The sequence below is a fragment of the Cinclus cinclus genome, chromosome Z (genome assembly GCF_963662255.1).
Source record: "Cinclus cinclus chromosome Z, bCinCin1.1, whole genome shotgun sequence".
Lineage (NCBI taxonomy): Eukaryota > Metazoa > Chordata > Aves > Passeriformes > Cinclidae > Cinclus > Cinclus cinclus.
Window position 1 is genome coordinate 65919416 of NC_085084.1, and position 25726 is coordinate 65945141.

The window sequence follows — 25726 nt, forward strand, 5'->3', positions numbered from 1 at the left end:
TTTCATGAGCCTATTGTTCCAGGTTATGATCTCTCAAGTACGTTTTAGAAGTTCCTACATTTTTGCAGACACTGTCATTCAATCAAGGAGTTTCAAAAGTTTTCAAAGAACAGGAATTTGCTGGAAAGGCACAGTTTACAGTGTGTCAGTGGACCATGATCTCCCCAAGAGAACATTAAGCATCAGTCATGTGTTCATTACATACCCCTCTATGCATCTATAGTACTCTATAGCCTAACCACTTCAGCAAGATAGAGGCTATTAGTCTACAAAGCTAAAGGAAAGTACGAGAAACCTGCAAATGAATCTCACTGACTAACTTCCTTCATATTTAAAAAACTGTTTACTCATTTGTTTACAATCAATCCACTGAAGGAAAAAGCACTGCTAATGCTAACATATATAGTACAAAAATAGTCCTTTATCTTAATATAATTCTTCACAATTTTAACTAGTAGTGCGTATTTACAGCTAGGTGGTAAACACAAAGTATACTCCTCACCAAAATATGTATTAGATATTCTACCAATTGCTTTGTCTAGCGATGTACTCTCAGTAGTCACAGTTTATCTTCAGAGACTTAGAGAATTTTCAGAAAAGTTGATGTGACTGTAACTACAAACGCATTAAGCTACTTCCATATAAATGTATCCTTGAGATGGATTAATTCCTCTCACAGTTAATTTTTTTAGGAAGAGGCAAAACAGGAGATGTCCAAAAAAACAAGCTGTTAATAAAACACAGAGATGAAAACACTTCTCATTTACAGAGGAATGAAAATACCTCTCCTTTAAAAAAAAAAAGTGAAGCAAACACTCCCTTTCATACTGGGAATTACAATTACCACAACTATTCTCACAGAACACAAATAATGCACTGTAATTGACCAAAGGAATACATTCTGGTTGTCTAGTTTTAATTCCTGCTTACACTTTCGTCTCCCAAGTCACTTTTATCTTCCAGTCCAAACACAATTGCTGAGTTTTTACAAAAACAGCATACCTCAAATGCAACTTCTAATAAGAGAATCTAGCACAGCACCTGGCTAGACAGTTTAGTGATTACCTACCACAATCCAAAATTCTAAGGTTATTTCTAGGTTTTAGTTAAATTCCTCTAGCTCCAATTACAATTTTCAGCTAGCTTTTGTGGCCTTAGAAGAAATGTAAATCTCCGTACAAAATTTTTTATCTATGTAATAAATAAGTTATAAAGTACTTTCAGGGTTTTTTTCCAGTATTCATTCAAGACCAAAAAAAAAAAAAAACAAAAACCAAAAAAACCAAAAAAAAACCCACAAAAAACAAAAAATCCCCAAAAAACTCCAAAACCCCCAAAAAAACCAAAATCCAAACCCACAAGATTTGATAACTGAATAAAAGGTAAAGCTCAGAAATCAGTGAAGACAGAGTAATTCCTCCCTTTGAATCTATCACTTCTCTCTAGCTCTGGTATTTACTAGAAGTGGCATTGGAAAATTCATTGGCAGCCTAATGTTACTGACGTATGAAAAACAAAGAGTGAGAAGAAGAAAAAAAATAACACTAATTATCAGCTTGGCTCATACTAAGACTCTCCTTAATCTTTGCAGACAAGATTCCACAGTTAGGGCTGCAATGAATTGTACACCAGCTTCAATACACAACATTTTTAAGGACATTTATAAATAAAACACTTCAACATCACAGGAATAAAAACAACTGCCTTCATGTAGGTACTTAAAAAATCTGACGTACTTTCCACCCAACTGTACAGAATGGAAATGCAACTTTCTGTATGGCATTAGAAATAAACCCCTCAAGCTATGCTAACACACTAAAGGTAATTACTGTGACCATTATTTCTGAAATCTGATAAATGTCACAGGATTAGCTCCATTGATCAGATAATAACACAAGGTTGTGGGTTTGATCCCCATATGGGCTATTCACTTATGAGCTGGATTCAGTGATCCTTCTGGGTCCCTTCCAACACAAAATATTCTGTAACATTACCTAAACCCAACATTTTTAGTGTCATAATCTGGCCTCATACACACCCTCATTTCAAATACTATTATGGCAATATCAGTAATGAAGGAAGAAGGAAAAGATCCCCAGAGAAGGTGGATGAAATCCATCTTTGCCAAACAGCAGCCTGGCCTCATTTATTGAAGAAATGAAGGTGACAGCATCAACCAAGACACTGTAGAGCCATGACAGCAATTTAAGTCGTCATCCATAACTCAGGTCTTAGAACAGCAAAATTGTCTTGTGATGCTAATTCTGACTTACTGTTAATTTAGCACCTCCAACAACAGAAATAATTCAAATACACTGACATAAATTAACAGCTTGTTCCATGAAAAAGCAGGTGTAACCTTGTGCATGACCTGAGGGTACATGTGTGTCATAAGACCTTGACAGCAGAGACTAAATTATATTAATGCAACCACTACTTAAGTAAAGACAGCGTACTGGATATGATACAGTTTAAGACACAAATATGTGTAAGATACCACTCTACTTAGAAAATTCTGTGATGAAAAACCAAGGGAAATGGTGCATCCAACCTCCTTCCAAACACAGGGCTTCCAACAGCTTTAAATTCAAGGCCAGAAATGCTGTATGTGCAACTGACTAATGTATATCTAGAAATCTGAAGTTAACTGCATTTTCTACAAGTGCAGGACATGGGTACTTTCTTTAGCTTTAAGGCAATACATGATGCAATTACAAGTGGGAATATTCAACAATATGCATATAAACTTGGCAGTCAAATTTCAAACTTAAGAGTCTTGCTGTACTATTTAAAAAAAAAAAACATAAAATACAGGGAAAAGTGAATGTCTCTACTATATGGTTGACCCTAAAAGGGGATTACATGAAGCATGCAGGTCCAGAAAAATGGCATTAGAGCACCAAAACTGTAATGGATGCTTAACTTTATCTATACTTTTTCACAGCAACCCTGCAATAATCCTCAAATCTGGCACCAGGAATTTCTCTAGGGGCATACTGGCAACAACCATAGCTGCTTTTGTCCTTTTCTCCCTCCCACTTAAGCAGCAAGCACAGATAATCTGTTCAGAACAGCTGGCATGTCCCATTCATACAAGTTTGTCTCTAACTGCAAAGGGAAGGAATGCCTGAGACAGAATTATAGATAGAAAATAGCTTCATTCAGTTAAGGCTGAAAGAATCTAACTTGCTGTTTTCTAGAGATGACTATGAATTTTTATCAGGAAAAATTCAAAATGGTTTCCAAATTTAAAAAAAAAAAAAGGCATTATTTAACACTTGATTGTTAGTTTGCTCATGGCAAAATGGTAATTAAATCCCTCTTAATTAGTCTGTGATTCCTTTCCAAACCTCAACATTCAGAATTAGGCTTTAGATGAGGAACAAAGTGTTACTAATAAAAGTCCAGGCATGACCCACTAGGAAATATATTGCACTATTTCTCTATATCATGACCTTGTAAAATGGTGTTTTAATTTAACTTTTAACGCAAAACTATATCATTCTAATCCAAAAAATGGTCAAAATACCAGTAAGTGTGAAATCAAAACAGACTACCAGCCTGACCCAACATTAAAAAGTGATATACAACAGAGCAAAGTACTACTGGAAACCTAAGACGTTTAGAACTACTGCAGTGAAGTCAAATTATCCACTCAAGAAATTCCTTTATAGCAACAGTCCATTTAATATGCTAGTATATATTTAGTATGTAACAGATAGGATTGTAGGAATGTCAATGGGAAAAGCTTTATCATGTGAATGAGGCTCTTTTCAATACTGTAAGAGGTTCCAACACTTAAAAAGTTTAGATTCCAATAGGTGGTTGAGGTAGAGAGGAGATAACTAATTAAATCGTGGAAGGTACCCAGCTGAACACAGAGAAAACCATTTAAGTTCTCCTCAACATCACAAAACAAGATGACCAAGAGAGACCTGGATCAGCATGATGCAAAACCAGAACACATTCACCAATGCTATTTACTGTCCTGCCTTGCCAAGGACTTCTTTGAACACAACTATTTCCCCATGACATCATATTCCATAATATTTCGCTATTTCAAAGCCATCACCTCACCAGAAATTAATCCTTGACTTAAAATCCCAACTCTCCTCCCCCTTTAGGAGTTCTTAAATATCAATATAGAGGAAAGCCACTAGAAATGTTTGTTTTGAAACATGCAAATTATGCAAAGTTTCTTCACCATGAAGACAAGCAATATGATATGAAGATACTGAAAATGGTAGTTCACAGGGAAAAAAAAATCTGATTCTGTAAACTACATGTTAACAAGGTGTTAGGGCCCATCATTCCATCAAGAACTAGATACTTTTCTAAGATTCCTCTACTTGACTGCTTTCATCAGATTAAGCATCTGGGATTTAATTTAAGAGTTTCAGCTTCATTAAGCTGTCACAAGAGCACCCCTACTTTGATAACAGTAGCTGCTCCAATTATGACCTTGTTTAGGATTGACAAGTATAATGATTTTTTCATGGTACACAAGAAGCAACAAAAAGTTGGTTTGCATTACAGCTTTAAAAATGCGGGCACTTTTTTAATTTGACACTTAGCTTTTGCTAAGAGGACTGTTAAATTGCAGCAAGAGGCAAATGGAGCTTTTAGTTTAAATGAAATCCCCATATTTAAATGATCTGCAATGGCATAGTGTTCGAGCAGGAACACTATCATTTCACAGTGGGCCCTGATGGTGACATGTGACATTTGTATTCAGGTCCTGTATAATCCATGTGGCTAAAGGGCTTCCAATTTCATTTCACAGCCAGAAGCCTGCAGAAAACACCCATTAACTTGCAGATCCCATTTGCCAACAAAACAGTCTCTTCCCGGTGTCTGGCATCTGGCAGTGCTCAACATTTAATTCCAAAGCAGAGCTTCACAGCCATTATGATTCCTGGTCTGGAGTACAAAGTCAATTTCCGCGTTTCCCCCCCCCCCCTTTTTTTTTTTTAAGGGAAATCTTTTCATTTTTTATGAGAACAAGCAACTTTTACTTTATTCTTCATGGATGAGTATCAATGACCTACTTATCTACTAAATTTACACTATCTATTTTTCCCCTCTGGACTATGAAGAAAGCTAACTGACCTTTCCTTCAAATCAGAGATTTCAGCTCAATGGGCATCAGCAGGTATTTCCTATGCATTTCCATGTCTGTACCCCATTTTGCCAATGCAATTTAATTAAAAGGCAAACCAAGGGGCTTCAGATAATTAATCATTATGAAATCCCAAACTCCTCAACCATGGTTGCCACAGGTCAAACACCTAAACATCAGCATGTGAAATTTATGTACTGGGATACCATTTAAACAGCAATGTGAAGATTTCCAACTCCACTTTAAACTCTGCAAAGCGGAATTAATGTATTACTGTGACAAGTTGAAAGTGCATCACTAAAATTTGCATCTAAACTCTCCTAGTTTGATAAGTATCTGAGCAAGCCTTAGAGCTCTGACTCATAACCTTTCCAATAGTTTTCCTCTGACATTCTGTAAGTAGCATATAGCTTATGCCATTCCTGGATGCAGAACAGGGGAATCTGCTAGGCAGTTATATTCTTACTCTCTATCTAGAGGGTTTAAAAAACAACTGCCTAGTTATGTGGAAGCTTCTTTTTGGCAACATGATGCTTTTGAACCATGACTTGCTGAAGAAATTAGGACTTTGTACTAAAATATTGCCAGATTCATGCTTAGACCTAAAGTGTTTTACTGGGGGTCTTGAGTGGAGGTTTCAGTGGTTTTAGTTTCAGGGGCTTTTTTCACCTTTGTTTTAGGTGTGTGGAGTTTTGCTGTTGTTGTTTTTAAACCAGCACCTTCAAACATTCAAACCCAATCTGACTTCTACTGAAATCAACAATTTACCACAAACTTGAATGGGGACTGTGATCAAAGCTCAGTGTGTCCTTCCAGTATCTTTGCCAAAACCCAATGCCAGCCAGAAAGCATCACTTAAATTCTAATGAAAGGCTCAAATGACCCAGTCAAGGAGCAAATATGAATTTATTTAAGTATGCTTAAAAGTCTATGCCAAAACAGAACTGACAAAGTGGCCATATGCCCAGCAGCTGGAAGAGAGCATACCAAGGCAAGCAAGAGAGCCTTTATTAAGCAGTTTATATTTACTTATTCTTATGCCCTAAAATTCTCCCTAACTTCATCAAGTTGCTACCTACCCGTGACATAAATGAGAGTATAGCTAAAAGATTTTTTTAACAGATGCGCACATATGCCTTCCCCAGATTACTACGGACAGGAAATGAAAAATGTTAAACATGCAGAGGCCCGTGTCTCACTCCCTGAATTGATGTTTTGGTTCTGTGACATCCTAGAAGATAGCAAGCCAACATACTTTGTAACAAATGATAGCATGACTCTTAAACTCAGTGTCTGAGTTACTTCTACTAGAACAGATTATGTGTTGCTGTGGCCACCCTCCTTTTCCCTCTGCAGTCTGTTCTTGCAACTCTGCTATTTACTGTAACTCTGGTCTCCTTGTTAATCTACTAGAACTTTTTGTACTTTTTTTGTTTTTTGAGATGCAAATTTCACATGGAAAAAGCAATATTTAATGTGAAAACAGGGAAACCCAAGCAAAGTAAGATCCTAGCAAAAACACTAGAGAAGCTTGTAGCCTTCACATCAGGTAGGAGTCAATCTGGAGAGATTCACACAATTAATGGCATTTTGGAGGGAACTTGCTATGCACCAGTGGAAGGAACCAGTGGAGAATAAATAGACAGCTCAGAAAATACTCTCTAGAGATGGAAGAGCCAAGCTATATTCTACCCTTTGCCCACTGCTCACCTGGTGTGACTGAAATGTATCTGCAGCTAAAACTATAGTACAAGATCAACATATTTTGATACTCTTAAGAGGTGTCAGAGCAGTTCAGGACTGAAACAATGTGATCTGCCTCAGATTCAAATATAGCAGCTCAGGTAGTGGTAAGGCTGCTTCCTGGGAGTGACATCTAGAATTCTGATTAAATAGAGAGAAACTAAATTCAATTAGTCCAAAAGTATTTGTTATTTGATGCTGCAGGCAGATAGATTCCACCTCCTCTACCTTCAGACAGGTGCTGTCCAGAAAATTATGTTAATACAAGACTGATGAAACAAGAGGAGCCGCTACAAAAATTTTACAAAACTTTTTTGTTTATTGACAGCATGTGGCAAGACCGCTACAGGAAAAAGATGGAGAACACATTTCTACCTCTCCCACCACCTATCAATTCAATTCACATAAGCAACGAAGCATGAGACACTCTAGTTTTCAGTATAGTGGGATCCAATTTTGTTCCATGGATGCCCAGCTAGGCAAGTGCCTTACTTGGCAAAAACTGTTGGCAAAAAACCAAGAAAAGATATCATGAAAATGTTATTAAACTTGCAGTTGTTCCTAGACTCCAACAGAGTCCTGCTATGGTAATAAGGATCTTGATCACAGAACTCTGTAATCTTAACAAGATAATTAGCAGTTTATTAGCCTAGTGCTTTCAATTAGAATGAACAGAATGTTTGCTATACAGGTTATATCCAATCTTATCCCACCAGTTAGTATGTGATTTAGTCATTTGAATGACTGGTCATTTTTGACCTCTAAGAGTACAAGTTTTGCATATGACACTTCTTTTCTAAATGAAACATGTTACTAATACCTGGATTTGATTTCATTTAGCTTGATTTTGGACCTTTAAATTATATTAAGAGCATTATGGTATTTGCTGTCTTCTTTGCACTACTTACATAATGTCTCATAGGACATAGTCTATAAACTTTTGCTTTTTTGTTATTGAATGTTTATATGTTTTCTGCTAGGTAAGTCAGGCACAGCCATATTGACCAGAGAACATCAAAACAGACTTCTTTAAGTCTATTTAGATTTGAAATGTCTTTCCAGAATGGGAACACAGGTTTCTACTCCAAATTCCACGAATCACAAGGCAATTCCATTTAGACTGTATGTGTCTTCAGCTTGCTTTAGGACACCCTCCAAGATACCTGCAATGAGGTTTGCAATGCTAAGACAGACACGTTAATCCCTTCACTCAGTGAATTAACTTCCAGAGGAACAAATTAAGATTTACCACTATATTTTAAATAATTCAGGTTGTCTTTTATCTTCCACACACTTGCTTATCTGCTAGTTAGTAGTTTGTTATAGTACTTTATATCTAGGAATGCAATGTTGTGGTTACTTTTTATCTTTTCTCTCACCTCACCATCTTTAAATACTGTTGACATTCACACTGAAGTTGTATTGATTTTCCCTTCAGATAACACTCTGTATCAATACAGGTTGAGGCTAGGAGGGATTGAGAGCAACCCTGCTCAGAAGGACTCTGTGGTAGCAGAGGGTGAGAGGCTGGACATGACCCAGCCATGGGCACTCCCAGCCCAGAGAGCCAAAGGTGTGCTGGGCTGCATCCAGAGCAGTGTGGGCAGCAGGGCAGGGAGGGGATTCTGCCCCTCTGCTCTGCTGAGACCCCACCTGCAGGGTTGCACCCAGCTCTGGGGTCCCAGCACAGGAAGGACATGGAACTGCTGGAGCAAGTCCAGAGAAAGGCCACAGAGATAACTAGAGGGACAGAGCACCAGCCATACATGGAAAGGCTGAGAGAGTTTGGGTTTACTCAGCCTGAAGAAGAGAAGGCTCTGGGGAAACCCTAGAGCACCTTCCAGTACCTAAAGGGGACTTAGGAGAAGGTTGAACAGGGACTTTTTACAAGGCATGTAGTGATCAGACGAAGGGAAACGGCTTTACACTGAAAGTTGGAAGGTTGAAATTAGGTATTAGGAAACAAATTTTTTACTGTGAGGGTGGTGAAACACTGGAACCATCTGCCCAGAGCAGCTGTGAATGCCCCATCCCTTGAAGTGTTTCAAAGCCAGGTTGGATGAAGCTCTGAGCAAACCAGTCTAGTGAAAATTGTACCTGCCCATGGCAAGGGAGTCGGAGCTAGATGATCTCTAAGGTCCTTTCCAACCTAAACCATCTTGTAATTCTATGATGAAATTCTTACAGATTTCAAAAATTTCTGGAGTAGTTTTTCAAAACTGTGTGTGCTCCTGAACACTTTACAGGCAAGTGTCCTCAGACTTCATCAGTTCAAATATTCCTTTCACATTTCAGCCTGTGTTATTTTCTTAATTGTACAACAAAGTCATGTATCAGGTAATCTTTCCTGTAAAGCAATGTTAATTGTTAGTCCTCTGTATTTCATCTCCTTTCCTGCTCAGTAATTGATTTCTATAATTGTGAATTGGTGTCTTTTTCAACCTTTCCAGCTTAGCATTAGAGGCTTACATATTTCATCTCAGCTGTGTAACTACATTTCCACTCTTTGCTTTCATCTTTCTAGATCCTCTAGTACTTAAGTGTTTGAATAGTACTCCTTTTACACCATGTTCCCTCTCCTTCAACTGTCTCATGCTGTAGATCAGAAGTTCCATTCCACCCAAATTTAACTGATTAAAGATAACTGCAGAAAACTCTAATTTGCTTAGCCTAAAACCGCAATAGAAGTTTTTCTCAATTCCAAATATGCAATTGTTTCTTTATTATACATATTAACACCTAAATGAGTCTGAATTTACCCAGTTCATCCCAGAGCTGCCTATACTTGTCAGTCATTGTAGTTCCTTGTTGTCTCCAAAGCGACAGACGAGGGTCAGCCATGAACTGTTCTGTTATCAACGTCAACATGCGAGCTCCATTTGAATCTCTCATTTTTAGCATCTCTCGCACCTAGGAAATGAGTCTTTTAATACAAACTTGAAAAAAGCAAAGAAATCACAGTACAGACAATATGCTGCTGTGTTAAATATTCCCCTTCTGTTAAGTTAGAAGTGCAATTTATATGTGTGATGGGGAATTTTTAAGTAGAAAAAATAGTCTGCCTTCGCAATTTTTAACAAAATTTTGGGTTCAGTATCCAATTGCAATTCTTCTGAGAATTTTTCCACAAGCAATCCATAGGTGCATTAAACAAACTGCTGTAAGGTTTTCCAACATTTTGGGAGTGGGAAGGTAGAAGAGAACAGCAAAACTGATGCTTGAAATGCTACTGCATATCCTTACACTGATCAAGAGACATCAGTATTGTAGTCCACTGGTGTACAACTCATTATCAAGTTGCCATTATATTCCCAAGGCTTTGTTATTTTAGAACAACAGAATCTAGAACTTTGAGTAAGTAAGATGCAAGCAAGTACAGACTGGCTTGGAGAACATGGGAGAGAAAAAAGGTTCAGAGTACTCAACACACCTTTGCAAAAAGCAAATTGAGCTGCTTCCCTGATCCATGGTATCCACCCTGGGAAAGGAAGAGTTTAACCTGTTCTTGGACTTGTTCCTCATCCAAATGCCAGCAATTTTCATCATCTATGCTAGCACCTGCTGTTGGGTCAGGAGCACCTGCAAACAGCAAGAAAAGAAATCATTATGTTCTATATGAAGCAGAGAGGTTCTTGAGTCCAGGAGAGCACTACTGCAGAGGTTTTTTGATTTGTATCTTCTCCTGTTTTGGATGCCTTGATTTTAATCTAAGCAGTCTTTAAAACAGACTTAAATTTCCCCTCAGTAGTCTTAAGCACTTAGAAATGGCACAGTCTTTAGCACTATGAAAAGACATTTAAATACATAATACTTTCTTGTCTAACAGAACATTAGAATCAAGGTAAGGGTTTTTCTTCCCATCTCAGCAGCTATACTAGAATGATTTTACAAGAAAAATTAAGACTTGGATTGTATTTCTACCACTGTGATGTTAAAACCACTCTCCCCAAAACACCTATATAATTCCTGTACCTTCAGCAATCTTGCTCAGGTTTAAGTGACTGCTAGTGAGCGCTGCTATTGATGAACATGAGGAGAATCATCACCTTGGTGTCTCTGAGCTGTGATGGCTCTGCAAAGCTAAACAAAGAGTAAAAAAAATCCCCAAACAAATCCAAAGTCTTAAAGCACTAAAGGTATTTCCACCATAAATAAGAGCTACAGATACTTAAGACCACACTGCTTTCAGAGGAAGCATTTTTACATAGGCAATGTCATCTGCACAGAGTTAATTTACAGCAACTCTACTTGAATTAGCCCAGTGTCAACTGAAATGACTAGATTCACATCTGGCAGTGCTTTGGCCACAGATTGCCAGAACACAGCTTTTGCAGATCAGACCAGTGACTTTCCCTCTCTTAAAGAATGATGAAGTTAACTAAAAAGTTCTTGCACCATCTAGTAAACTATACTTTTCTGATGAACCCTGCACCTCCACTGGACATTTTTTTAAAAGGTCTTCAAACTGAACAGGCTGAAAAATACTTATCTAGAATATTCGACTCAGCTCAAGGTAGGGCATCACCATACCAGATAATAGTTATTTTAAGCATGACTGAGACTAAAGGTGACTTAACATTTTTATTTTGAATGTATCACAACTGCATAATATCTATCTCTATTGTGTTTTACAAAGATGTTATAGAAATTGAATCATGTTACACAATCTCTCTCTTTGAAATCTGTGTCCATGTTACCTCTGCAGAAAAACAAAGAAAATACTGCCAGGGAAGGAAAGCGACATCAATTTTTTAAAAGCTCAGGTTTTTTTTAAGAGAAATCCTGAAAAACCAAAATAGCTACAACCCTATGATATATAGGAAAAAAAAATCCATTGATTCTATTGATTCAAGCCTTTGTTTCACAATTGCAGCTCTGCCATGAAAGTGAAGCTTTTAAGTGGTCACAGGAAATGCTGAAGTCTTTATTCAATGAAAATACAAACTGAAGTTTCAGAGGGATGTCTTATCTACAAATTGCTGAGACAGTAAACAAAAATATGTTCCAGCTCAGCAACTTCCTAAACTGCCTCCAATTTCAAGAGCCTAAAGCTGGGAACACTGCTGTATATATACACACATATATGTTTAATTAATAAGAAACTGTGTCTTTGCAGGTGTGAATGAACTCTCCTGCCTTCCACAGGAACACAAACGTGTCTCAGAAGACAGGAAGCAAGCTCAAGACAGCATAAAAAACAAGGAATGAAAAACTTGCTCTTCTGCAAATGCTTCAATCTTTAATGTACTAGATTTAAAGGGCTTTCAATTCTGTCAGCTACATGAAACATACTGATTAAGTCTTTGGTTGCAAAAAACAAGATAATAAGGAAAATCAAGCCACAAGAATAAACACTGCAGCTGTTGCACAGATGCAGGTTTGCAGTATCACCTTGCAAATATTTCATTGCTCTAAAACTCAAAGAGGGTGAAGAGGAGCAATATAAAAGAAATAGTATACCAAATACACTTACATTTATTCCTTACTTCAACAGAGATTTATCTTCAAATAATCTTGGTACAGTTACTTTCAAACTGAATTTAAAATAGCCCAGTATTCCTCAGCTAAGCTTCCCTATTTAGAGGGTAAAAAAAAAAATCCTTCTGCAACTGTTTACACTTCATCAAATGCTTACCTGTCATTTTGTGTTACAAAGTTAAAATAACAATACAGCTACCACCAATTCTTTAACGAGAGGTTTCCTTTAAAAAAAGAAGTGTGCCTGCTGCCCAGGGCCATTAGCATTGCCTCAATGAAAGCTACTCCTGCCAGTATGATCCCAAATATATTTTAACCAGCAGCACAGTATCACTGTACTCACACATGTTACTTGCAAGCAGTTAGGTCATATGACTGTAAAAGCTGAAGATGCCAAGCCAAGGTTCTAAGCTCTACAGTGCTCTTCAGCATAGTATACAGATACATTGACTCAGAATGATTGTGTTCTTACAAGATCTTATATAGGCAACCTACAGTATGATCAAAATTTTTAATTCTAAAGGAATTCAGTCTACATATAAAAAAGCACCTGTTGCAGTCTTCAGCAATAGCTGCTACATGGGGACACTGTGTCTGATCATCCACATGTCCAGCTACCTTCCCACAAAGGCAGCAGCCAGGCATTCTACTGATGCTGCTGGAGAAGCCTCAACATCTACTGCCCATTATTCTTGTTTTGGGGTCAAGATAGGACCATCTTCCATGTCTGTCAACGAGGCACTTCTCAAGTTCACTAGGTTCACCTACAGTCGGATGACTGATCTAGCCTGTTTCCTCTACCACTCACACAGATCATGGATGGGATTTCCACACTGGCACTTCTCTTCTGAAAACACTGGGTGAATAGGTAAGGAACTCTCTGAACGAGCAGGAGGAGGAAGTTTCCTTTGGTGCTATGAGAAGGCCTAGCAGTAGCTGTCAGGAAGGCTCAGGCTCAACACTGAGCAGGCAGAGCCAAAGGTTCAACCCGAAGGCAGCAGCTTTGCTCAGGGCACGGCACGGCCCTGAATGGGCACTGGCAAGGCTTTGGCAGAAGGACAGTTCGGCTGTGGAAAGAGGAACATGGGCAGCCCTGAATTTGAACTCTGCAGGGCAGTTTGGTACCAAGCCTAAATCCTGTTTTCCACTTGTAACCTGAGGATAAGCGTTACTCACATGCCTTAGGGAGATGTCATGAGGATAAATGAGTTCACATTTGAACTATGAAAGTGAAAAGCACTGTGTAATTATACTAATATTAAGACCTGTAATTAAACTGTGTCAGTTTACAGACACAAAACTAAGATATTAATGTCCTTCTCTCCGGCCTCTGGCTTTTTAAATTTCTGCCATGAGTAGTCTTTGAAATACACTTTATTTATTGTATTTAAAGTGTATGTACGTGATGTAAAGTATTTATAACCAGTATACAGGCACAGCCGTATATACTTATTCATGCTCTATTATAATTACTGAATTGCAATCTCAGCAGTCAAAGCAGGAATATTGTGCACAACAGCTTGTGACACTGAACACCTAATAGTATTTGAAAACAGGGTAGCAACCTTTTACATTTAGGATCATAGGTTGTATGTTAAATATAATTAACTCCCAAGTTCTAAGAAGCAGAAGCATTCAAAAAATAAATACTTTGTTCATTTACATAGCAATTTAAAAGCGACTACTTTCAAAATGAGCAATCCCATTCAAGAACTGGTGCTGTACACAGAAAACTTAACCTTACAGAACAGAAGCAAGCAGGGAGCAATGACTAAAAATGGACTAAGAAGTTCTTATACTGCCAGCTACTCAGGTGCAGATCAACAGGGTGATTTGGATAAAACAAGGAAAACTGCTTCCCTGATCCTCATTTCTGAAGTATCACAAGAATTGACTTCAAATAAAACCATGCCAAATCATTCACTTGTAGCCATTCCCACTCATATTTTCCTGAACTTTCTAATAAAAATGTCATTAATTTAAGTGTACAAATGAATTGTAGATTAGTTACATTTTATTAAATGTCATCCCATGGCAGCATTAAGGAGAAGATATGGAAAAATTATCACAAATAAAAAACATGATTTAATAAGTACTACTGAAGATCGAATGAAAGAAACACAGCTAGAAACCAATGCTGCTGTATGCTGATTCATAACAGAATGGTGATTGATTTTATAAACTTAGTATGCTTGAATTATTCAAAACTATAACTACGTAACACCGAAGATCAATAAAATAATAATTTAAAAATATTATTATGCCTTTGATTTCCCACACAATTCCAAGTTTAGACATGTCACATACTTCAGGACTTTTGGGTGAACTATTTAACACCTGTTCCACGGCTCCCAGAACCAAAGAAAAACAGCAAATGCTATGAAGTTGTCAATGAAAACAGCACAAAGAAGACAGGACTGGATATGCTAAGTTGCTGATGAAGGTTAATAAAATCCCAACAAGTGTTCCAATTTCAAAAAATTCTGTGTTCCCTCTGTACATACAGCCAAACATGCTATATTATCCACTAACAATACCAACATTATACCAACACCAGCAGAGCCTTTTTCACTATGCACATAATAAAAAAACAGTGCTAATACAAGATTAATATGAAAACAGATCTTCCCTCTCTCCCTCCACACACCCCGCAGTTACTTTGCTATTTCTATTCAAGAAAGTTCTCATGAACACAGTTTGGCCTTCCAACCAATTTACTGAAGTGGAAGTTTGACACCTATGAACATACAGATCTAAGATGACAAATCCAGCTATCTGTTGCCATCCTGACTTCTCTTTCTGGACTACACTTTCTCTGCTACAATGATACAGAAATTAACAGGGAGGAAAAAAGCCTCAGCTAAGCAGGACCCAAAGCTACAGCCAGTCTCCTATGAGAGCATACCCAAATCAAAACCCAATGTGAAGCCATCAATTCTATAGTGCAAACATCAGGGAGGGTATCAGCATTAATACATTCAGTTGTTTTCAGTATGGATTACACATCACGAAACTCCAGTTTTGAGATTATCAGGAACATAAACAACTGTATGAGTGTTACATGAGAAAATCAGAACACAGTACCTTCTCAAAAATAAGAGGTGCTTTTGTGCTCTAAAATTATGCAGCACACTCTTGCAATCAACACCAAGTGAAAACATGGCAAATACAGAAAAATATTCTTAATAAATCGCTTGTCTTTCCTGAAGAAGTTAGCAACTAGCCAACACATTCCTGTGATTTTAACAGCATCCTCTTATTGCTTCCTGCAGTGAGGCTCAGTCATGAAGCAAGAAAGGATATCGCATCATTTGTGTCCACCAAGAAATTCAAAAGACATTGGTTATTATAAACCTGTGTCAATATAAGTCACTTCACTAATTCCCCCTGTAACCTCCTGAAAGGTAGTCAGAGACAGTCATTGAATGCTACATAACAGAGTTTTGAGGAGATGAACCATTATCCAATTAGCTTTTTGCTTAAAGGAGAGCACTGATGTTCCATCTCATCATCTCTCTCATGAGTCAGCTCATACGGAAGACAAGACAACTGTGTTCAAAGCTCTTCCAAGTCCTACACCATTCAAGCATACAAATAAATAATATTCAAGAGCTGACTTTTTCTTTGCTTATCATTGAAAAGATATGAAAATTAAAACTAGTACAGCGACGACAGAGGAAAAAAGAAATGGAAGTCTTACATAGAACAACTCTGAAATTAAACTCTAGGCAACACTGAAAAGAATTTCCTCGCCCAACACCAGATTCAGAATTTCTCTTAATCAAAGCTGTTTCAGGTGCCAGGTCTCCTCTACTTTCAATAGGCCAGTTTTTCCAAGTTTCTCTTCTCACTTATCTCTACCTTGAAGTAGAATTCAATATAATTTATCTTCAAACACCAGTTCAGTAAGGTGAAACTGTTCAAAGCAAGACAGGTCTACAAGACAGTTTTGCACTGCAAACTCAGTATCTACAGCACAAGAGATAGGATAGAGTAAATGGTGATTTCACATTCATCCTATGATACTAGAATGAGAAACATTTCTTCTGGTTATCTTTCATAGGGGTTTTTTGTTACCTTTATTATTTTTAACTTAAGGAATTCAATTAAAGATCAAAAGAACAGAATTACAGAATGAATCCCAGAAGAACACTTCTCTGAAGAAGAACTCACTTTTTCCTTGAAAGCACTATGCAATTTTTTAGTATTGTGAACACGAAAAGAAATTCTGACCATGGTTTTATGTGAGTCTGAGAGGAAGAGCAGGAAACTATATGAAGTCTTATAAACCAAACCAGTCTCCTTTGGTAATAGCAGTTCATTTTCTTAAGCTGCCTGGATTGTCGACTTTGACTTTTGGCATTTTAGTAGAAAACAGTGACAGTCAATAAAGATATGCTGCAATCTCATTTGCTAGGAAGACAGCAACATATGCAAAAAACATTTCAGTTTTATGGATAATTTAAAACTAACCTACTCAAATTCATTGTGAATGCCGTAACTGATCATCAACTTAGAACAGGAAATGAAAAACTTTCTGCCATTTTCAGTGATACAAATCTCAATTCCTTCTCCAAAACTTCTTAATATCATAATGCGCAATGTGATATTATGACAGTAAGAAAACAGCTGACAAAGACTAACATGCCCATGATTAGTTGAATTTACAGACTTCAAATTTAGCAAGTCTGTAACAGCTTGTAATTTTTCTTACATGAGCCATAGTAAACTAATATAACACCTATCCTTTGTGCCTCACCTCTGCTTTCTTCTTTTCTAATCACCCTTGACTGCATCTTCTACACCTCTCTCTTACCCTAATTCTTCCTTACCCATTAATTCACTAATGTTCAGGTGGCTAATACCTCTCATATGATAATGCTTTCAGCTCATAATATCTGAGCATGTTCCTCTATTGCTTAATGCCTTGCCTCTCCTTTTGTTTCACTTCCTTTCCACTGTCACCACTACATTCAACAACTACAGCAACTGCCTCGCCTCTGGCCACATTGCAATAACCCCCAGTGTCAAAGGGACCACTGCTCCTGAAATTCAGTTTCTTGCAGCATCACCCGTCTGGGCCTGTTAGGGTCACAGAAGCTCAAGAAGGAAGTTTAAGCTGCAGATTAATCCTGTTATTAAAAAGACTTGGTTTTTTTCCGCCTATGCTGCAACTAACACACACATGGCTTTCTTTATCTTAATATTAAGCATCTTGGTTCTGTTTGTATTGCAAATTCTTTGTCTAATGGTCATGCCTCAAATACTCTAACATGAGACCTGTTCCTCTCAATGAAAAAAATATATATATATTAGATAACTTACTCTTTCCCACTAAAGCTGCCCTTATATTTACAGCTCTGGCCACTTGAGAGGACATTTCTATCTGGTGACTTTACAGAAAAATAGGACTCTAATAAACTAGCTGGGTCACCTTAAAACTACAACTCCCCACTCTCAGTTCAGCAGGGTCCATAAAAAAGCCATGTCAGAAGACTCAAGTCAAACCCAGCACCCTTGAACAAACACAGGCTGTACACAGAAAAAAAAAAAGCCAATAAAATCATGTGCAGCTGAGAACAGGAAAGATCAAGACCTTTGCTATGCTGTAACTGCAGCTGCACCAACAGGAAAAAAAGCATTGAAATACAGTTATGTTTCTTCTGAAATCATATATAAACCAAATCCCAAAACTTAACAGAACTATATTTATACCTATATTTATAGACATAAACAGATTTATACACATATTTCTATGTAAACATGTATTTATATATGAATGAAAAACAGTAACACCTACTCGCTTTTATGTTTTGCCATTAAAACAAAATTCCAAAAAGTGTCAGAAAACTAGTAAAAATAACAAAATAAGACACCATCGGTAAGCTGACAAAAGAGTTCTGTTAAGCAATATGGCTATACAAAGAACACCACTGCTCAGTCTTTACTAGCTGGAAAACACAAGCATGAATCAAAGCAAGTCACTTATTAACTGAACTGCTGAAGACATCAAGCTCATTACTTATTAGTTCTTTCCTCTATTCCTAAGAGTACTGTTATATAAATATCTTGAAATGAAGGCTCAATAGAAGAATCCTCTTTAGTAAACACCATTGCAATCACAGAATAATTCAGCATGGAAGACAACCAGGTGGGTCACACTCCTGAATGTACAAGAAAAGCCCAAAACCTACGAGGAAATGAAGCAAAAGGAAGAACAAGTATCAAACTCACCATGGACTTGATTGATTTCTGAATTCTGAGAAAGAATTTCATCTGCTAATTTTTGAGCAGTTGGCAAAACTTCTGTGTGGTGTACTGTGATCAAATACTGCACAAATTTTTGTAGTTGGTCTCTGTTCATTTGAAAGAGTGTCTCTGAAATGGGAAGATGCAGTTTGACCTGATCAGGCTTGCGGATCCGGTATAAAGAGAGTGCCACAACATGGGCACAGTAAAATATGTCCTTGTTTCCACAGCTACAGGTCACTGAGGTAATCTTGCAACGATCAAAGCTGATAGCTACATTGCAAACAGTTTCTGGCTCCGATTGCATTGCAGGCTCTGTTACTGTACCACTCAAGTGGAAACCTGTGCAGGGAAAAAGAGAACTTAATGATATATGTAAAATATTATTTCTCATTATCAAGAAAGTTGTGTTAATTAAAAATGATAAATCTCAAAGAACTTGTTTTAATTATAAATATTATTAATCCTTTCTTCCATACATACCTCTTTCCTCTCCAATAAAATCAAAAGGGGAGTAAAAAATTAGTTTACAAGCCCACTGCCATTCCACAACATTCACAGAAGTCTGACAGCAAGAGAACTGTCTATTTGGTAAATGACAGCTGCAGAAGCAGAGCATTATCCCATCAAGACCAACATGAAACTACTCCGTAAACAGGTGGCAATTTTCTAAACACCCCCCCCAACCTCCCACCCAGAGAGCCTGCAGCCCCTACGAGCAAATTTAAGCATTTTCTCAATAAGTGGGAAGGAAGTAGTGCACTCTAGTGGCATGAGCTCAGGTCCTAGTCTCAACTGATTCACTGACATATCGTCTGCTTTCACCTCCCCCACCACCGAGCTCATGCTAAAGCTCACTGTCCCTCAAGTGATCCAGTAGAACAGCTATGTTTGTGCAGCATTTTGGACATGGAAACTGCTGCAGTTACCAATACAGAGTATGTCAGGTTTGTAACACTGAACAAGACACATATGCACTGTTCCAGAATGTATATGCAGTCTGCATTATGGTCCTATTTTTCAATCAGCATAATAAAGCACAAAGCAAAAGAGCCAGGTCTGCATGCACTGTAAGAAGACATGAAGTACCCTAAGCAAGATGTTTCCTTCATCAAATATACCACGTGACAGCACACCACAAGATCTCAAATGCTGAAGATTCAACCTAAACCCACCCGTCTGTCCAACATGAAGGCCCAGGTTTGGCTCTCAGTGCTTTCTCACTGAATAGCAGAATAAGGGGGTTTCTTTTTGATTTTACATTTATTTCAGCTCAAGCATTAAATCAGAGACACAGATACAGGGCAATGAAACTGCATTTCATGTCATACCAGCACTAGACTTGGAGAGAACATATAAAATCTGAGATAGATGCAAGTAAGGTGTTAAACAACAAACACTTACAATGGAAACAATATAAACCCACACTCCACCAGTGTCAAAAATTTATCTAATATTCTTGAAATACCAAAGAAGTGCACCGCAGGAAGCATTTTCAAATGCTTCAAATTTTAAACGTGGGAGGAGAGGGGGAAGCAATACAAACAAAACTTTAATCCAAAATGCTATATCCCAAATAATTTTTGAAAAGCTCTTCATCTCACAGGAAACAAAAAGGAAAATCCCTTATTTTTTTCCATTCGTTTATGCTGTATGTTTCAGACCAGGTTATGCCATCAGCATCACTACCGTACACTCATACTCTGCCCTGAAGAAGGTCATACGCAGACACTAACACTGACTTTGCAATGAGATGTTTCCCAGGTAGTTAGGAGTCAAGGCTGAAGAGGCAGACAATGTAAAGTACACAGAGAAGAAAGGCAGTGGATGAACAATACCACATTCAAGCACTATTCTTGCTCCCACCCACCTCTTGTTGAGAGAAAGAAGTATAAGTGCCCCTCACATCATGAGCTCCTTCCTCTGTCTTTCCATTTGGTTAAGTAGTCATAGCATGATTCTTTAAGTACCTTCTCTCAAAAAGAAAGGCTTAGTTAAAGTTTAACCAGCTCTATCTATTTCCAGTTCATTCCCAGAAAGTGGAAACTGGATTGGTGGTCCCAAAGAAACTGCATGTGAGATTATTTTCATTCCACTTTCCTGTGACACATACATTAAAAAAACCCCGTAAGTTTGACTACACATGTAGTCCATGAGCTGAGGACAAGTCTAACACTTGAACACAGAAAGAGCCTGACCCTACTCTTTCCTACTCTTTGTAAATACCTGAACTCCCATTAACTACAGTAGAAAAATACCCAATGAAAGCTTTTCTATTAAACTGATGCAAAGTAATAATAAAACAGACCAACCAGCTACTCAACATAGCCACTTTCAAATTGTCAGTACATTGTTCAAGCATTAAAAAAAAAAAAAAAAATCATCCCTCCTGGAAATATGAAGGTCTCCAGAACTACTCCGAGTTAAGAGCAGACCTGCCCTTAAATCCCTGCACTGCTCAGGTACAAACACAGGTCATGGCTCCCTCTCCACTGAGAGCTTTTTATGAAGAATTCACATTACAAGCACCAAAATTTAGAAACATTTCTAAACACAGATACTGGTCTAAACAATGACAGCACTAATATAGTCACCTTACTTAACTTGGCCTTAACTTACCCGGAGTTTAAACAAAAACACCTGCTGCTCTTGCAGGCTAAAGACACAGAAGCTTTGCATTAACTATCACACCAGGATATTCATACTGATTATGAAACACTGTTTTCCTCCTCTTTATCTGTTTGCATTTTTAAATAAAGAAATCATTGTTAGTAAATATGACCCTTAAGAAGTGTTAACCATATCAGAAAAAACAATTCAGGAAATTTCAGCTCAGAAGCATTGGTAAAGCTGTTGGAATTTAACCCACCATAAATCAAATTACACCTTCACCACCAACCCTCAACACTGCTGAGTACTGAACACACAGCCGTCATTTTTACCTAAACCTAACCATCTAATATTCTCCTACAAAAGTATGGAAAGTTTGTAGCAGGTAAAAAGTTAAAGCACTGTGCTTTGCTAGGAGGTGTCCACCGGAAGTAATTTACAGCCTGCTAAGAAGCAAGCTGTTACATGCTTCGGCAAAAAGACAAAAGGAATCATCTATGTGACTTGAAGAAAATTACATTTCACTAACAGGTGCAAAGGAGAAAAAAGGTCTCTTCAGCTAAAACCTGGGAGCCCTCACCCTAAACAAGTACTTCCCTTCAGAGGGAAAATTTCTCTTTTACCTAAAGTTCCAGAACCTTTGTTAGAAATATATTCCAAACAACTCCAAGAACAGTATTTCAGTTTTTAGTTGAAGAGCTGATTCATTATTAGCTAAACAAAACAAAAGAGTTACAGACAGAAAAGTGCGTTCACTACTGCCTACAGAAGTTATTTATAGAACAGGCACGTTTCACCTTTTCCTTTAGTGGTAGCAGTTTGAAATGTTTCACTGTTCTCAAAACAGCATGTCATCAGTCACTCAAGCTCAGCTGACACATCCAACACATTTTGAGGCTTTGCATTCTGCAAAAATGTGTTTAGAGCAGTAGTTGAAGCATTATGACAATATATATAATAAAGCTCTTACAAAATTACTTTGCTTCTGTTGGACACTCACTTCAAACACACCTCTAAGGCCATTTAAAAGCAAATAAAACAGTGTTCTCAGCTGCCATACATTTCGAAGGAAACTGTGCCAAAGTGCCATCAGGAAGAATGCATTTAAAAAGTCTGATTTTTACAATGCAACTTTTGCCAAAATCTGCTAGACAGCATTCAATCTGTTGACTAAAAATATTCTGCGACTTTAAAGCCACCTGATAATTGGAAACTCACACTATTACAATGCAGTATTTGCCAGCACAAGGATATATGCCTTATATGCCTATACCAAAAAAAAAAAAAAAAAAACAGTTTAGAGTAAAACAAAAACAAGTCCAAACTATAGCACACTAAAAGAGTAGAAAAAAAACCAGCGGTATGTGGAAAAGCAGCAGCATGTGGGCTTTTAGTTACTCAAGTCAGAAGCATATTCTGACATAGTGATTTCCACTACCTGAAAGGATAAGCAGCAAACTTACTGCACCAAATAAGCATTACTAATGACATCTCATGAGCTTAATTCATCTCTAATGTCAGTGTTAAAAAGCATCATCCTCAACATGCCCAAATCCAAAGAGGCATTTTGAAAACATACAGACCAAAACGAACAAGTAGTATCAGAAGTAGCCATGTAAAATGCTGGGGGTGGTGTGGTCTATGTCTGTGTGTGTTCAGCCAAGAAGTCCAGCTGCTAGGAAAAAAAAATATTTTAAGTTTTGGTGCACCTGCAGTTGAGGGATTAGACTGGAACACATCCACAGATCACCACTGCATACTGTTTATATCCAATAGAAAATACAAAAATGTCCAAACTGGATTACAGTAATACTCCAAAGCTCACAAAATGGTGCTCTTGATTAGCTTTCTGTTATGTGCCTTTTGAGAACATTGTCTATGCTTCACCCACTACGCACACATTCTCCTAAAATCAGGAAGTATACTACCAAGCTGTAATTGGAAACTAATGTTCTCCTTAACACCGATCGACTAACTCTTTTCCTATGTATACATACTGCTTGCTAGTCAGGAATACACAAGAGCTGCTTTACTTTCACAGAAGGGGTCAGCAGATTAAGTCACTTACTGGGAAAAAAATGGAAGAACTTGTTCTGGGAGAGGGGTAATTCAGCATGCAAGTCCTTTGCAGGTATCTCCCCCGCATGCAACTTTACATCATTATCAGAATTGTACTCTGTCTTTAACAGTCTTTAAAATAACTTGCAGGCCTACCAGCCAGCATTTATTCAAACTACTATATTACTTGGCAAACATATAATCACTGTGTAAAGTGTAAACACCTCTGTTTCATCTTGCCTACCTAAAAACAACAGACAGAAATGCTTCTGAAAAGTAGTTTCCAACCATGCCCATTAGCTATTTTTTCATACTTACATCAGTGGTTACATTTTTTTCCCTCAAGGTGAGCAGAAGTCTAAACCATGTTTAGCTCATTCAAATTTTGTCTTTTTAGAAGTGGTTTTCCTTTGCAATGGTAAAGTAGCATCCAACTTTCAATTCTGTCTGAACTTTGGAACACTTTAAGAACAGATCAAAAACAAACTTTGAAATTATTATGAAGTCAAAACTTTGCATGCCACCTTACCCTGAAGCCAATTTTAACAACCTCTTCATAAAACAGAGAAAACATTGATTTAAAATAGAAAATATTCACCCATTGTACCTTAAACATGTCAATACAATGATATTAAAGAGATGAAAAAGAAATTAAGAGCAATGCACAAGATGTTTACTGTTTCTGATCAACACATAGGGTAGAAACTTTTGACATCACTGCCACCTATAAAAAAATTAGCATTACCTCTGCACCCAAACATTAACAGAGCATCTGTTTCAACTAACCACCTGGAATTCACAACTCCCTTTCACAAAGATAATAATCAGGATTTCGTATTTCAAGTTTTTCAATCAATTTCAAAATTTCATATTTTGCAAGCAAGACAGTGGGAGTAGCATTAAATCCATACACACAGGACACTGACACCTTGAAGGTTCACTAGCACTGGCATACCACACTGCAACAGAGGCAGCCCTAGTGACTTGAACAACAAGAGTTATTTGTCCCAACACTGAGTTCAACAGCTGAATTTAAAAACGCCAATCTTCCAGGTCTTCCAGCCCAAACCTCCAATTGTGACAACTGGTCAACTAATTATATCTCTTAGACAAAGGCCTCCACTAACTCTCCAAGCCAAGCCTGATCATATGTCTGCTGCTCAAAAGCAGCCACGTATCACTGCAGCCCAAGCAGGAGTCACAGAAGACAATGGGTAAATCCATCCAGATGACTCTTCCCTAAAAAGATGGAAAGGCTGTGCAAACAGCAAGTAACACAGGAAAATGCCTTCCACTGTCCAATAGCTGTATCAGATCTGGACTGGTTTAAGACAGATGCAGACTACAGCAGCTCACGCTGTCTGGAACAAAAAATGCACCAAATGAACATGGCCTGAAGGGTCCCTCAAGGTTTCACTGCTATCCCTGTGGTAAACAACTTGCAACCCACCCCACAGGAACACCATACAAATGACAGAACGGCATTCTTATCAGCACTGCTCACAGCTTCAGATCACATCTCTGCAAAACCTGAAAGTTGTCTGCACTTCAACTAATTTAATACAGATATAGTCAAGCCCATTTTAAGTGTTTGTAGCATGAGGCTTCATAGACAAAGAGAAAGCAGCAAAATCTTGGTATAAGAAAGAGATATATTTACAATGGTGTTTTCTAGACAGCAGTAAGAGCTTTCCTCTTGCAGAGTAATTCTCAAACTGTGACATAGGATGTTGCAGCAAATCATGCTTATAGTTCACAAAGCAGAAGCAGAGATGAAGCAGACAAGTCTCTTCCATCAAAGGCTAAACACAGTGCCAAAAATAACTAAAACTGTGAATGTTGACAGTCTTGTGAAGTCACAAGTCTAGCAATCCATGGCTGCAGGTCACCCTCTCTTAGGTACACAAATCAAGCTTTTTCCTTGGTTTGTTGTTTGTCTTTTGTTTTGGTTTTGTCTTTTGTTTTCCAGTTTTGCCATGTTGTTTTGTTTTCAAAGGACATCAGTCTGAAACAAACTATGCTCATCTCTGCTACAACTCTAACAGCTCCTCTCTCAACACCACATATCCTGAGAGCACCAGCAAACAAAACAAAAAATCTCGGTGTGAGCCTGGAAATCCCAAAGCTGATGGATAGCTAAGTACAGTTTACTGTGAGAAACCAGCAGACAGCAGATTTATTTATATAAGTGACATTTTTCCTGATAATATAACCCAGACAGATCATGTGGCAGCAATTTACAAAAACAAGAATGTGAATCTTGAACAATCTTTGTAGAATGTGGGCAAATTAACATTTTGTGATTTACAATGCATGGAATACTGTAATCCTCAAACTTCTGAGAGAGGCTAGCTAAGGTGACAGGAATTGCCTGGATCTGCCATACAGCAGCTTGCTACAGGAAAACTGTGAAATCAGTCATCAAAACTACTCTGATGCTGAATAAAAACTGGAAATTCATTTAAAATT

General features: G+C 37.7%; 1 protein-coding gene across 1 annotated transcript in view; it reads right to left on the reverse strand.

Annotated features, from left to right (window-relative positions):
• Nucleotides 1–22050, reverse strand: part of ZSWIM6 (zinc finger SWIM-type containing 6) — a 48281-nt gene extending 26231 nt beyond the window's left edge. The window contains exons 1-4 of the mRNA XM_062513276.1: nt 21997–22050; nt 18575–18931; nt 10293–10441; nt 9622–9772 (exon numbers count right to left, since the gene is read on the reverse strand). Of these exons, the coding sequence (XP_062369260.1) occupies nt 9622–9772; nt 10293–10441; nt 18575–18896 (622 nt within the window). The 5' untranslated portion in view covers nt 18897–18931; nt 21997–22050. The remainder of the gene's footprint in view (nt 1–9621; nt 9773–10292; nt 10442–18574; nt 18932–21996) is intronic.
• Between the last annotated feature and the right edge of the window lie 3676 nt (nt 22051–25726).